General features: G+C 36.2%; 1 protein-coding gene across 1 annotated transcript in view; it reads right to left on the bottom strand.

The window, feature by feature from the left end:
- Positions 1 to 4,508: 4,508 nt before the first annotated feature.
- Positions 4,509 to 14,438, bottom strand: part of LOC109854989 (receptor-type guanylate cyclase gcy-4-like) — a 31,342-nt gene continuing 21,412 nt past the window's right edge. Inside the window, exons 2-12 of the mRNA XM_020428703.1 lie at positions 13,058 to 13,163; positions 12,155 to 12,383; positions 10,764 to 11,288; positions 9,758 to 10,670; positions 9,510 to 9,623; positions 8,979 to 9,377; positions 8,520 to 8,866; positions 7,917 to 8,432; positions 7,721 to 7,833; positions 7,429 to 7,636; positions 4,509 to 7,318 (exon numbers count right to left, since the gene is read on the bottom strand). Coding sequence (XP_020284292.1) covers positions 6,736 to 7,318; positions 7,429 to 7,636; positions 7,721 to 7,833; positions 7,917 to 8,432; positions 8,520 to 8,866; positions 8,979 to 9,377; positions 9,510 to 9,623; positions 9,758 to 10,670; positions 10,764 to 11,288; positions 12,155 to 12,383; positions 13,058 to 13,148 — 4,038 coding nt within the window. The 5' untranslated portion in view covers positions 13,149 to 13,163 and the 3' untranslated portion in view covers positions 4,509 to 6,735. The remainder of the gene's footprint in view (positions 7,319 to 7,428; positions 7,637 to 7,720; positions 7,834 to 7,916; positions 8,433 to 8,519; positions 8,867 to 8,978; positions 9,378 to 9,509; positions 9,624 to 9,757; positions 10,671 to 10,763; positions 11,289 to 12,154; positions 12,384 to 13,057; positions 13,164 to 14,438) is intronic.

Below are 14,438 nucleotides of genomic sequence, written 5' to 3'. Positions count from 1 at the left end.
TTTATAAAAGGTACTAAAAATACAAAAACTTATAATGTTCTTCTCGTTAAAAAAAAATCACGATATAATGTGAAATCACGATATAACGTGACATAAAGCAATAAATACAAGAAATAAAAAAACAATCCACGTTAATTTCACAATTATTATTATTTATATTATTATTCCATTGTCATTTAAAACTACTGTAAATTCGCATCGACAATACACTGAATTCTTGACCATAGCGATGAGAGAAAAATGCAGGAAATTTTGTACACGCTTTCCATCGTGATCGGTCGGTGGTCGCGCATGCATCGGTGCAAACATGACCAGAAAGAGAATGGCAAAGGGCGAAGGATCGCGACGGGAAATTTCCTCTCTCTTTCTCTCTTCGTGGCGAAGAAGAATATATAGCGCGTACGTTACACACACGTTGCATATCGGAAATCGATGCGTGGAACCACTCGCCTGTTGCCACATTGCACACACGCATTTGTCTGATTTCAATGAATGTGTATGTCACGCGACATGTACTTTCCCGTGTCACGCATGACCTGCGCGACTACTCGCATAACGACTCGCGACGATTTATCGCGTTGATACTCGCGCAAACGTTTTGTTAACGAACGATACAACACCGTTTGCTCCGCGGGATGCTGACGGCAGTTCCTCTTCCCAAACGTGGAAAGTTTCTCGAAAAGTTTTCATCCCTACGTGAAGTAAGGAAAACTTACATTAGGTGTCGTTTTTCTATGTCATCTCGATTTAGCGTTTTTATTGCAATAGAAACTCTGAACAAAGTTGAAAGCGAAAAACGGAACGATGAAAATTATCTCTTATAATATAAAAGTCAAAAAAAGAAAATAAATGAAAAGCAGGCGATATAAATGTGTGCGTTATCACGTCGTTCTCCGGTTCCGAGCGAAAGTGTTTCCGGTAAGTCAATATTTCTCGCGTTAATTTTGCACCCTTATTGCGCGTATTGAGATCCGCTATTATCATGATGTAATTCGAGTAATCTCAATATAATAGCACCCATATCCATTAGACGCTATCAGTGGATCATTAATAGACATCGAGCATTGAATATCTGAGTAGACACGTTTAGCTAAGCAAGCTGCTTTAAATAAGCACGATATATCATCTCGCGATATCTTTGAAATACTGTGACAAAATATACTTGCAAAGTGTTTGTATTTACAAGTGATCTATCGTTTTATATTATCTAGTCATTAACAAAACATTTTTCTTTATAATATTATATAATATTATATAATATTATATAATCTTTATAATATTATATAATGTAGCAAGACAAATAATAGTCCAAAAAACAGAAATATATAAATACAAAAAATAAGAAAAAAGATATAAAAAAAAATAAGAAAATCGCACGGTAGTGTCTCGCGCCAAGTGACTTTAGTCACGTGTTGTTTTTCTTCTCTTCCCTGTCACGTGACTTTACTTTAGTCACGTGTTGTTTTTCTACTCTCTTTCACTATTTTTTGAGTTTGATTTTTATGCGTTATTTCTAACACCTTTTATATGTTTATATATATCTAGTATAGATAGTATATGTCGTAATCAACTTTGATTGATCATAATAATTTGTGTATAGAACAATATATTAAAATTATTTTAACAGCTTTAAGCACAAAGTAGAATATATGTGACTGTTCATCAATTAATTAAACCAAAATTATCAATACAATACATTAAACGTTTTATCGTTAATAAATTAATATCGAAATATTTGAAATTATATTTTCTATTATACATGTATGATCATTTCTCTCATGACATTTAACTTTTGTTAAATGTCACGAGAGAAATGATTATATTTCTACAATACAAAATCGGTATAGTCTGTTGTGGGATCATTGTTTCCGGGTTGAACATATGTGATGTACGTGTACGTGTGATGTATGCGTGGTTTGACATACAGGCAATTTATATTCAAACTACTTCTCCGATTTCCGTTCCGATAAGTTTGACCTCTCCCGAGGCAATATCTTCGATCTCCCGTAGATAGAGAAGGTAGAATAATAAAACGAGATTCTCTAAGATTTCATTGTAACAAAAGAAGTTTTTGTCTCTTAGATAATGACCGACAAGACTGCTCTTATTCAGGAAGTTATTATATAAAGTAGTTATTGTGTAATTTTTCGAAATTAATTTTCTTTAAAAGTACTCCTTTCTTTTTTGTCACGAAAAACAACAATAAAAAAGCGTAATTTTGATTGGAATTGATTCCAAAAACTTGATATATAATAGAGCACAATGTTGAATTGATAGGTAATACAGTTTTATTCAATAATTTAAAGAAAATATATATCATAATTTATTTTCAAAACTGTTCGTGCGTTTGTGCGATAATAATAATTCTTCATAAAAATATTACTTTTCTTGAAAGTTTTAAAAAGCAATTTAAAATATGATCGTTTAAATTGCAAAAGTTGTAGCGTTCAATCGAGGTTGTCACATCTCGTTGTAACTGATGTTCTTATCTCCGTGATCGAACAATATAGAATTGTATTTTACCTGGTAACTGGGTTACGTTTAATTACCAGATGTGTTTGTAACGCATCTCTAAGCGCAGTGAGACCTAGTTAAGAAGCAATTTCAAAGCGACGTCCTTAATTAATGCCATCAAGACACGCACTTTTTCAATGTTGAAATATTATCTCTCGTTTCGAAGCACGACAAATCTTATATAAATAACAAGAGAGATGAAAGAGTAATTTCAATTCTGGGAAAGAGTTAAAATACTTTTTTTCTTATTTTCGATATATATTTTCAACAAAAACAATACTGGTTAACAAAATGCTTCGTAAATAAAAGGATTGTGAGAGTGAATTTAAAACCCCAACAGCTGTTCGTTTTGCAGATGAAAAACGTATAAAGCTAAATGTATAATAAATGTATAAAAAGTCATAATGTGAAAATTTATGGTTTTTAACATTTGGTTGTTGCTCGTGTTTTTGATCTTTTAATTATCTATTATTTTAGTGTGTTTTAAATCAACTATTTTTTGTACAAAGCTCTAGAGAAAAAACAGTTCTACTTAAAATTAACGTAGCGCGATATTATTACAATCGTCTTTTGACCACTTTCTTTTTATGGCAAAATAATAATAATATTAATAATATTTTTTCTTGCATGTATAGTATTATATAAAGCGGTACTGTAGCATATACATTTAGTTTAAAGAATTTACTGTGGCGCAAACTGTCGGAGAAATTATAAACTGACTGTTGTAATCTTAACTGCTCCTATGATATTTCCGAAAACTATTTCAATAAAAACAAAACATATATAGTCTCTACACCGAATATATATTTTATATATTATTATCTAAAAAAGAAATAAAGTTAATAATTACGTACTTGTTTTATAAAATAAGTCTTTATTATATTTATAAATTTTTGGCTTCTATATATATATTTATATATTTTTTTTCCTATTTACAAAAATTGTAATTAAAAATTATAAAATATTTCAATAATCAATGACACAAATAATTTTCGAAATAATAATGATTATAAAATAAATCTGAAATAGGTACACGATGCATAGGAAAATGGGATGTGTGTCTCTCGTGACATATGTTTTTCTCTAGTATTTTTTATACATCTATTATACTTGTGTGTAAAATAAAAATAGATTTAAAGTGTGTATATATATAATTATAAATTAAATACATATACATAATAATAGTAGCAAGATATAAAATATATTAGCAATTCTGAAATTTTAATCGAATGTATAAAAAAACGGAGTAATGATTACATGTGAGCAATAAAATTATGAGACATGTGTTTATAACATTGTTTCACTTCCGGAGGCATATTTATACGAATATGCACTCAAGAAATCTTGGGCTGCGAATAATTCATAACGCTTATGTATTATTCGACAATAAATAACACTGGTCTGTAGCAAGAACTTGAAGGATGCTGTATGTAGGAGTAATTGCGTGTATCCGACAAAATCACACACCAAGATTATCTTTAAAGATGACTATTTTAAACAGCTATTTTATAGGAAAAACTTAGCAATATTTCGCGATATATACAAACGTGCGTAAATCTTGTTTTTTTTTTTTTTTTTTTTTACAAATCTACAGTCTGTCTCGAAAGAGTAACACCTATCGCGACGCAATCGAACAAGTTTGTCTTTGTGTCGTAACACAAAAGCAAATTTTCTTATTATTGTGATGCGCGCGTGATGACGATTTATATAATATCTATACTTTTAGTGTGTGGTATACGAATGTTGTTATGAAACTCGAACGATATCTTCTATATATACTAGAAAAAGCCGCTATAATCTTATAAGTATAAAAATATTTATAAATAATAAAATAGTTTTAAATAAACAATATTTTCATTTCTTTTTCATGTATATCCTGCATTGTATGTGTATAAAATGTTTTATGCGTTTCTTTCTTTCTTTGCGTTTGAATTCGTTTTTTTTTTCTTTTGTATTTTTAGATTTTTACAAATCATATATACGTATTAAAAACTTATAATTGAGACAAGTCTTTTTATAAAAATTCTTTGATAGTGAAAGAGAGAGATGCTCGTGAATATTATACACATTGCTTTGATGTATAAAGACATACAGCGATTGCACACAGTGATTGCACTACGTGTAGTATAATTCAAGTCGTGTGTTTTCAACCGCGTGTGAAAAAAAACCTTACGAAGTGGAATCGAAAATTAAAAAATACTTTATATCGGAGTCTTCAAAGCTCTACGAACGTTGTGATTAAACGCTTTTTTAGTTGTACAGCTATTCAGTCGTATCGAACAGCGGATGCTGACCCTTTCCAGCTCTGTATAGTATATCCTACATATATATGTATCATTTACATTATAAATTCTATTCAAGTGTATATAAACTATTTGCACGACTTTTTTCGCACTTGCTAATTATTATTATGTAACTAATGGCACTCTCTACTTGCGTACTCAGTCTCTCATCTCAAAAGAGTGGATTTTAACAAATTTTTCTCCAGTATTAGAGATAAGAGACTCGTATATATTTATATGTGTTGTACGTATATTTATATATTTCGGCACTTATCTACATCGAGAATGCAGGAACATAATGTATATAAGCGGCGGTTCTCAAGGAACTGTTAACTGATGCTGGAAAGGGTAACAAAACGTTTTTACGGCGAGCTTATTTTTTAGAAAATGTGATGTATGTGTGCTTATCTGTCACCTGAAGACAGCTACTTTGTACAAGAATGCTATTATAAGTGGATCGTGGACCCTCAACGAGAAACGTATATTTCGTAAAAAAAATTCTTTGCAAAAAATCCACTTGTCTTATCAATAAATAATCGCACCTTTGTGATCGAGTATGCAGAACCAGCTTGGGTTGATTAGTCTCGTAGTATAAATTAAACTATGCATGAAAATGTGGCGACATATAAATCGACATGTGTGCTGATCGCATTTGCAAAGAAGAATCAAGAAGATTGTCCGAGAAAAGTTGTTTTACTAATTTTTTTTTACGTGTAACGAGAGAAAATGTCATGGTTACGCGAATGTCGCCACTTGCAAAGAAACGATTTGTAACAGCAGGATTTATCTCTTTGAATACGCCAGTTCCTTCCCGAACGTGAAAATTGTAGGTCGACGTAAAAAGAAGACAAAAAGAAAACAGGATTAAAGACGATACGCGTTCATCTCGAGAGTCAGTCTTAAAAGATGCATTTTGAGCAGAAGGCAACTGCTGAATGAAGGATGCACCGACGTCTCTTCTGCTGCTAAATTCGCATGCACGAGAAGCAATATCTTCTCTCGCTATATTGTTTTGATGTTATCTGTCTGCGATAATTGTCGGTCATCCGTGCCTAAAGTGTCAAATAATGCGACGTAATTCCGCAATGGAAGTCAGTCTCAAAAGTAGATCCGTAAGTTCCACTATTGTGTGGTAGCGGGTTGTCTCTGCTATTACGTTCCAAAATATTCTGAATAATATAATTCTACACGTATATATATTGTAATATATGTGGAATACGAGATATATCTAATTCTGAATCTTTTGGTCTTTTTTATCCAACACTTTTCGAAACTTCTAAAATCATTAAAAGTAAATTATATAAAACTGTTTTCTCGAACAACAAAAGATATTAACAAACACTTGAAAAAAGATTCCAGAATTTTTACACAATTGTTTTAATATTTTAAAATTAAATAATATGCGTCAGATCTGATGATTTACTTTTAGAGTATCAAAATAAAACGATTCAGGATTGAAAATATTAAAATATATAGAATTATATCATTTCGATATTAATGTGTGCTTGTACGATCCGAGTTCGCGCACATTTTTATATATAGTCTTCATCATCTAAAACTATTTTAATTCATTTGAGACAGAGCTACCGGTTTCGCTGCGGACATTTCGGGACGTTCGAAAACACCCGTATTAGGAATTCAATTATAGGAGTCATAAGTTTCATTGTGGAAACTTTCTCAAAACCGTTTCTCAACAGTTGAAAACTTCAGAGAATACTTGACTGTGGTTGAAAATGCTGTATCAAATTCTCTCGAGGCTTATTGACAAATGCTTTGGTATATATCCTTGAAATTGTCAACTTTTTTATATCAATCTCCTCGCTTTGTTGGCGATTGTTTATTATCTGCGAATTTTTGTTGATTTTGCACAGTCATGTCTCCGAATATCTCGGTTGCCTGACTAGTTTCCGATCTCTTTGCGAAATTGTGTCTACTCTTGTCAAAGCATAGATACGTTATCTGGAGTTTTCTTCTCGAGCAGCATAGACGTTCTTTCTTCCATCTGAATGTTGCTGACGCTGCCGTTCATACCGGGCTCGGCAGAGGTCAACTTCAACATACCCGGCTGAATATTCACGTACCTGTGAGCATGTTCTTTATCTTGAACGTTATTAAAGTCCTTGAGCCATGCGTGTTTCAGAGTTGTGTTTGGTCTTGCGGAATTCAACAGAGGACTTGTACTGTCCTGCTCGCTGGACTGATTGATCAGCAGAGAATTCAAATTCTGATCGTCGTCCTGGCCATTCAGATCCAGCAAAAGCGGTGAGTTCAAGGATTTCGATTCATTCTGCAAAGATGGGAGTTCTCCGTTTCGCGACGGCCACGAAATAGAGAACTTACGATTGTTCTGTTCCGACAGCTGTACGTCCAACTGCGCGGTATGTTCTAGCTGCACGCTAGATAGTGGCACGTCCAAACACGGTGCGATGATGCGAGGATTTGTTGCTAGAAAGTCAACGATCTCCGGTGCCGTCGGCCTCTTCGAATGGTCCACATTCCAACAGGAATTCATTAAACTCTCGCTAGGAATAAAACATGAAATATATAACAGCGTTTTTTTTGACAATTCCGAAAAATTTAACCAAGTGCCTTAAAGAAGATACGATCGGTTTTACTAAGAGAATCTACTTACAGCTGAGGTTTTATTTTCTTCGGTACAGTGAGACAGTTGCCAGCTTTCACGTGCGAGAGCACCTCGTTGTTGCTCATCCCTTGGAAGGGGAAGCTGCCGAATGTGACGATTTCGTAGAGCAGCACGCCATAAGACCAGACATCAGACGCTGGCGTAAAAATACCTAATGCCAGCGATTCCGGCGACATCCATCTTACCGGAAGCATACCTAAATGATCATTTTCACGATAATACAGTATCTTATAAAATAATGACCACTGTGATAAGAAAAAGCATATTTTCATAATCTCACCCTTTCGATTAAATTTGTAATAGTCGTTCTCGTACATCGCTCTTGTCATGCCGAAATCACCGAGCTTCACCACTCGCTGAGCGTTTATCAGACAATTGCGAGAAGCGACGTCTCTGTGAAAAGATAGAAAAAAATTTTTCGCTCGACAAACGTTCCAAACTTCAACATCAATCAAGTTCGAAGTTTTCTAACTCACCTGTGAACATATTTCAACTGTGCTAAATAGCTGAGCGCTCTGGCGACATCCAACGCCATAGCGGTTAATTTCTTATTCGAGATCTCGTCGGAATCTTCATAGCTGCGGTCGTTGACGAGGTGTCTTCTGGCCAGTAAATATGTCTTCAAGTCGCCGTAGAGCATAAACTCCATCACGGTCAAAACGGGTTCGCATTTTATGCACACACCCAACAGTTGAATAATATTCTTGTGGTCGAATCTTTTCATTACCTCGACCTCGCTTAGAAAATCGAGTTTCTCGTCGGTCGAGCTGCCGACCTTCAGAGCTTTCACGGCAACAGCCAGCCATCCTTTTTCAGGGAAAAAGGCCTCACCGCCGTAAACGGTGCCGAAGGCGCCTTCTCCGAGTTTTCGATTGATCACTACTCTATCTCGGGGAATTTCCCACACATCCAAACTTGAGGTGTCTGTTTGCGATAAATCGATGCCCAAGGACTTCATGTACTTTTCCTGACGTTTTACTTGTTTTTCGTATCTAAATAAATAACAAAAACAACGTGTTTTACAAAATTCCTGCAAAATGACGCCTTGAAAAAATGCATTTTGTCAGAGTCTCACTTACTTTCTCTTGATCATGATAAAAGCAACGATTACGAAGATCAAAAGGAGACCAATGCCGATAATGTTAGTGATCACGAGCGCTACTTCGCAAGAGACGTCCAGCAGTTCCGCCAATCCCGCCAAAGCGCATCTCGTTGGAGGTTCCGATCCGTCATCGGGCATTGTTCCCGACAGCCAAACGATAGCCGAAGTGTTTAAGATCATATTGCCACCGATTACCTCGTGTTTGACTTCCGAGATGTTCGGATAAAAGTTGCCAACAATGTGCGTTTCGTTATCGATGAATTGCACAATATTGATGATCGAATACCTTGATGATCCACCTAAGAAATTTATTCTTCCGGATACCTGCAAAGAAAATACTTTCTCATACATCCAGCGCGTAATTCTTACTAGTATTATTACTGTTTTTTATATTTTTTTTTTTGTGTATGTTATATTTCGAATTTATTCAACCAACCCCATAAAAGTTGGTCTCTCCGATTATGTGAGTGAGACGATTGACAGTGTGTTCGCTGTGAAGATCGAAGATGTAACTCTGGTTCTCACGAATGAGTCGGTCCACAGCGTAAGCGTAAGTCCACATGGCGTCGTAGGCGTAACCGGCGTAATTCGACGGTTGTAGATTTTGCGTTTCGCAGGTGTTCTCGTAACGTTCGCGCCATTCGCGCACCGTAATTCCTTCCTGCATTATATCGTCGTCCCGGGCGAAGTACGCGTGCGACAGACCGAGATGACCGTTTATCGCCTGCATCATCTCCTTCGTGGTGCACGGCACCTGTTCGTTCTCAATGTTGTTATAATGATCGGTATCGTACCATTGATGCTTCAGCCAAAGTGGAAGAAACCAAACGTAGCCCTTCAATAAGAACACAAAAAAAAAAAACCAATCGGACTAATTGAATTATCAAATTTATTTTTGTTATCTTGTTTATCTTATTTGTTTGTAAATAACAAGCAAGAATTAAGAAATTTAATTATTTTTTATTACCTGGACAGCTGTCATCTTCAGTTCATACGCCACGCACATGACCTGACGAGCTACCTCACCGTATACGTCCGCAATAATAATTCTTGCTCGTTTCTCTTTCAAATCTTGTAAATACTGCAAATTAAAGATATTTATTTTAGTCGCATTTTTATATACGCGTTTACACAAAAAAAAAAACATTTATTCATATTGACTTTTCTTAAATAGTTAATTAGTCACAAAGTGAAATTAAACAACCTGAAATTCACCTTCTTCATCACGTCGGCTTCTCGCTCCCTTGGGAACTTGACGTTCGCCACAAATTCTATGCCATTGTCTCTGAGCATGTCCTGCATGTACGATATATATTCGGTATACTTCTGTCCGTCTTCCGTCAAGGAAGCTACTCGATTCCAACGCAATGTCTTCAAAAGTTGCAGATAGACGTGTCTGTATTGTTTGTTTTCCCCGATAGTCCTGAAGAAGTACGGGTATTTGTTGCGATCATCAAAACTGGATCCTTCAGCACTATAACTGATGATCACCGTTCTGTAATGCTTCGATACTCCGACCAATGGCTCCACAGTTTCGGAACAAGCCGGTCCCAGCACGCCGACCAGCTTGTGATAATAATTGTGCATGATATAATCAATGAAAGACTTCATTACCATATCCGACTTACACTGGCCGTCACTAGCCAGCAGAGTAAAATTGTAATCCCTTAACAAAGTGTTGTTGTCGTTGATGGCCTGCTTCGCCATTTTGGCCGCGATTACAATCGACTTGGCCATGTAAGAGTTACCACTCATGGGAAAGATTCCGCCCACGAAGAGAGTGTTCTTGTAGTCGTTGTTGGGTTTCCACTCAGACAGAGTGTAGTTTAGATTGTCCTTCAGCCAATCGCAGGCTACCTGCTCATCCGATATGTTGCTCGTTGCCTGTATACGTCGCGTGATCAGGTCTTCATACATATTTCGCTCAAACTTTGCACGATTGATCGCTTGAAAAGCCATAGTCGCGATCGTCTCCAATCTGCCCCACACCAGCTTCGTCAGTCTGTTCGGTTCGTACGCGCAGCTGATCGAATCTTTTCTTGTACCGCAATGTGGAAAGTCGATCGTCATGAACTCTCTCTCATTCGGAATCACGGTGCTGGGTAAGTAATGGAGAATCACCAGCGATCTGGAAAAAGATACTTTTTTATGTTCTTATGACACTTACAAAATCGGAACCGCTGTTTCAATCAAGATTTCGTGTTCAGGTCATCAATAGTACCTGTTTTCGATGGAAACTGACAAGTTCCGCGCAAGTTGCATGTATACCCTGGTCAAGTATTTGGTCAAGTATCTGAGATTCGGACCCACCCACGCCACTTTGACGTATAACTTCATCTCATCGATGTCTTCTTTCACGAAACGAGTCACGTCAGGATACTCGGCCAGCAACAGCGCGCAATTAGGCGCTTGCTGCTGCTCCGTGTCCTGACACTGTTCCGGCACGTACATTCCGTGCTGGCAGAATTTCTCATGGCAATAATATTCCTGGGTGTTGCGATTCACCGTAAAATTCATGACGAACGGCAGGTAGTTCTGATCAATGGCAAACTTGCTTGCGGTTTCCGGTCTGGTGAAAACCAACCAAGTATCGTCAGGACGAGCTAACATCTCCGGCACGAACCAACCGAAGTGCCCTGGTGGCGCGATCAGACCGCATTCCTTCACGTCGTACTTGTTGAGCAACGGCTGCGTGTCCTGTTGCGGCGGAATCCACACTTCCATGTTTACCATCGTTTCTGGAAATCTGTCATTGGAACGAGAAATTAAACACGCGTTGACGTACCTTCTCTACTTAAGTTTTTTAAAAAAAGATGCGAATTCGAGTGTTATATATATTACATATCTGATCTTGAATTTTTGACGTGTTTTTCTGACCGTGTTTTTATTACAGGAAAAAATCAGACATTTGTAGCGCGCATCAACTTGATGATTATTTATTGAGAAAACAAAGAGACATTAAATTTGAAGTTTTGAGATTTTATGTTCTCGCAACTGCCAAATACCAGTTTATTGTATATGTTACATCGTGACATATTTAGCATCAAAGAAACATTTTTAGAAACTAAAAATATCAACAAATAAGCTCGAAAAACTGTAATATTTTGAACAAAACAAACATGTATGAAACATGAACCATGTTAATTTAAGATTTATATAAATTTATATTTATACAAATAAATATTTATATAAATATCATAAGAATGTTTATATAAATGTCATGAACATTTGCCAGAGAAAGCGTTGCTAAGCTCAAATGGAATGTAATCGCGAAAGAAGATGCGAAGCATGTATCGGCGCAACAAAGTAGGTATTTTCGATCGTTAATCTGGTCACGCAGCTAACAACAACATGGTATTCGTATGTCTTATGAATATGCATGTTAAACTCGCACATTCCGTTCGACTTATGCAAACATCTCGAAAGAAGTGCGGTTCATACAAGTTTATAATAAAAAAAAACAAAAATTGTGATAACGCGATACACGCGCTAAAGAGAACAATTCGTTGATTTTTTCGATAAAAATAAATTCTGAAAATTTCAGAGATTTTTCTATTATTTTTTAAGCAGTGGACGCACGCTAAGTTATGCACGATTGTTTGTTCGTCTTACACTCTGTATTTGGTGTCATGCGTCGGCATTTCGGATAATCTGCCGAAGACCTCGGACATGTTGAATTTGTCATCTTTCTCAACAACTTCGACCTTAGCATAGCCCAGTACTTCGGTCAAGAAAATCTTCATGATCCTTGAAGTCAATCTTTGCGTAACTCTTCTCGACACTTCAAACTGGATGTTCAGAAACTGACCTTCATGATGAATCACTCTCTTCGGCTTGACTTCTGCAAATCGCAAACAAATATTTCTTCAATGAATAAATTCCTCAGAGAGTGCGCCGATTGAATTCTAACGAGTTACATAACGGTGCTGTCCAGCAGGAAAAACAATATATCCGAATCCTCGTGTGTAATAAATAATATAATAAAAATAAACTTGTCGCGCAGACGGTTGAAAAATATGAGCCGAGAATCGCTGCATATGCAAAAATTCAAGGTTTCTTGTCTCTTATTCCTCTTTTTCTTTGTCGTCGGGTCTGAATAATGTAAACATCTGAGAAAAACATACAGTTGGAGAGAAGAGAACGTTTTCTGGCCGTTGCCAATTCTCGCGGTGTTTAAGCGCACGATAATAAGCAGGTAAACTATGCGGTGCAGTTACATTGTACATATGTACAGCGGAATGCGCTTGAGCTTCTCATTTACGCATCCTGCGGGGTTGGCTACACGTCTATTGATTGCTCATCAACGAGCAAAGCGATGATCGAATCGTGGACGAGATACACAATTAATTCCTTGACATGATCATCGCGGCAATTAGCGGTGTCGTTTCTACGTTGTTTTTTTTTTTTTTTCTAATATGTCTATAGCGCTAGAGCTGATAATATCGTCGGTTATAACAAATGCGTCATAATTGAGCCGTGTTATAATCAGTGCGGCGATAATAAGCAATGATTTACCTTCCAGCATCGTCAGACAGCGGTTCGCGTCCGCGATTCTCATTATGGTCACGAGGACCAACAGGCCCAGCACGGATCCGGGTCTCAGCATCGTGACCTTTTCATCCTGCAACAGACAAGGCGATTGGGGAGCGTTATTGAGATTGCTCGTTGCAAGTAGATTAATTTAATTTAAAAAAACAATGTATAATAGTTAGGCTCTACAAACTTAAAATTAAATTGAAAAGAAAAAAGGTCAAATAAAGTTGGTTTTTTTGTGCAAAACTTTTTATTCTCTCAATCTTCAAATGTGACCATATGTTTCGACCTTATAAGTATTAGATTCTCACTAATATAAAAACTCACGTATGTAAGAAAAACTGAATATCAAAAACGCAATAAATAAGACTATGGATGTGGTAAATACATGTAATGAATTAATTTAATCACAACTCTAGCAATTGATTTGCGGAATAATCAATGTCACGCATCGAAGTAATTGCTCAATCAAACCGCTGAGACGAGAAAACTAGAAGAAAATGCAATAAGCAATTAAATGCGGCAAAATTAATAACGTTTGTCAAGATTTTTTCTCGTTGCGATACAAATTTATACGCAGATAATATTTTACAGTGATCTATAATCAGAGTAAATACTTATTAAAAAACCATGTTCGCGCGATGCTATTTAAAAACAGTTATATTTAAACAAGTTAATTTATAAAAGCTCCAAGAAACTAACAGCGACAAGAAACGAGCAAAACAAAATATAATAAATGACAGTTTATCAAGAAACGCAATAAAAGTCTCGGCACAGCAGGTGTATATGTAAATATGCGACATAATAACTTTGCAAGGATGTTTTTCTGATTGATGTTACACTAGCCTTGTCAACAATTTCTTGCCACTTTACTTGAAAATGTGTTTATTCCATTTACGCGTGCAACTAACGATAAATATTATTGCAAATGCGGTAAATATGTAAACCGTGATAAATGGTTTTTCAAATCGTCTTAGACGTTAGATTGTACGAAGCGACTACGCCATGTGTCGTGAATCAGCCGGCGTATAAATAGCGTTCGTGCTCGACATTATATCTAGAAAGCGTCGCGCGAGTCCCCGGCACATTCTCTCTGCATTAAGACTCTTTAAATAAAGTGTTACAACTATACGTCTATATAAGAAAAAGTTTGTGCGAACAAGCGCGCTCAGGAACAAGTGCATCAACAACCAAGCAACAACATTAGGTTTCATATGAATACGTAAATTGTACAGATCTCTCTCGTATCTCTCGTAAGATTCAACCTCAGACAGACAAAGAGGTCAGGTGGCATAATAACATACGTTGATACTTTTTTTCAGAAATGCAATCTAGTCTAAAATGATGTGCAACTACCACATTT

This window comes from Pseudomyrmex gracilis, unplaced genomic scaffold, assembly GCF_002006095.1.
Source record: "Pseudomyrmex gracilis isolate BER0280 unplaced genomic scaffold, ASM200609v1 scaffold_3, whole genome shotgun sequence".
NCBI lineage: Eukaryota > Metazoa > Arthropoda > Insecta > Hymenoptera > Formicidae > Pseudomyrmex > Pseudomyrmex gracilis.
This window is presented reverse-complemented; position numbering and strand designations above follow the sequence as displayed.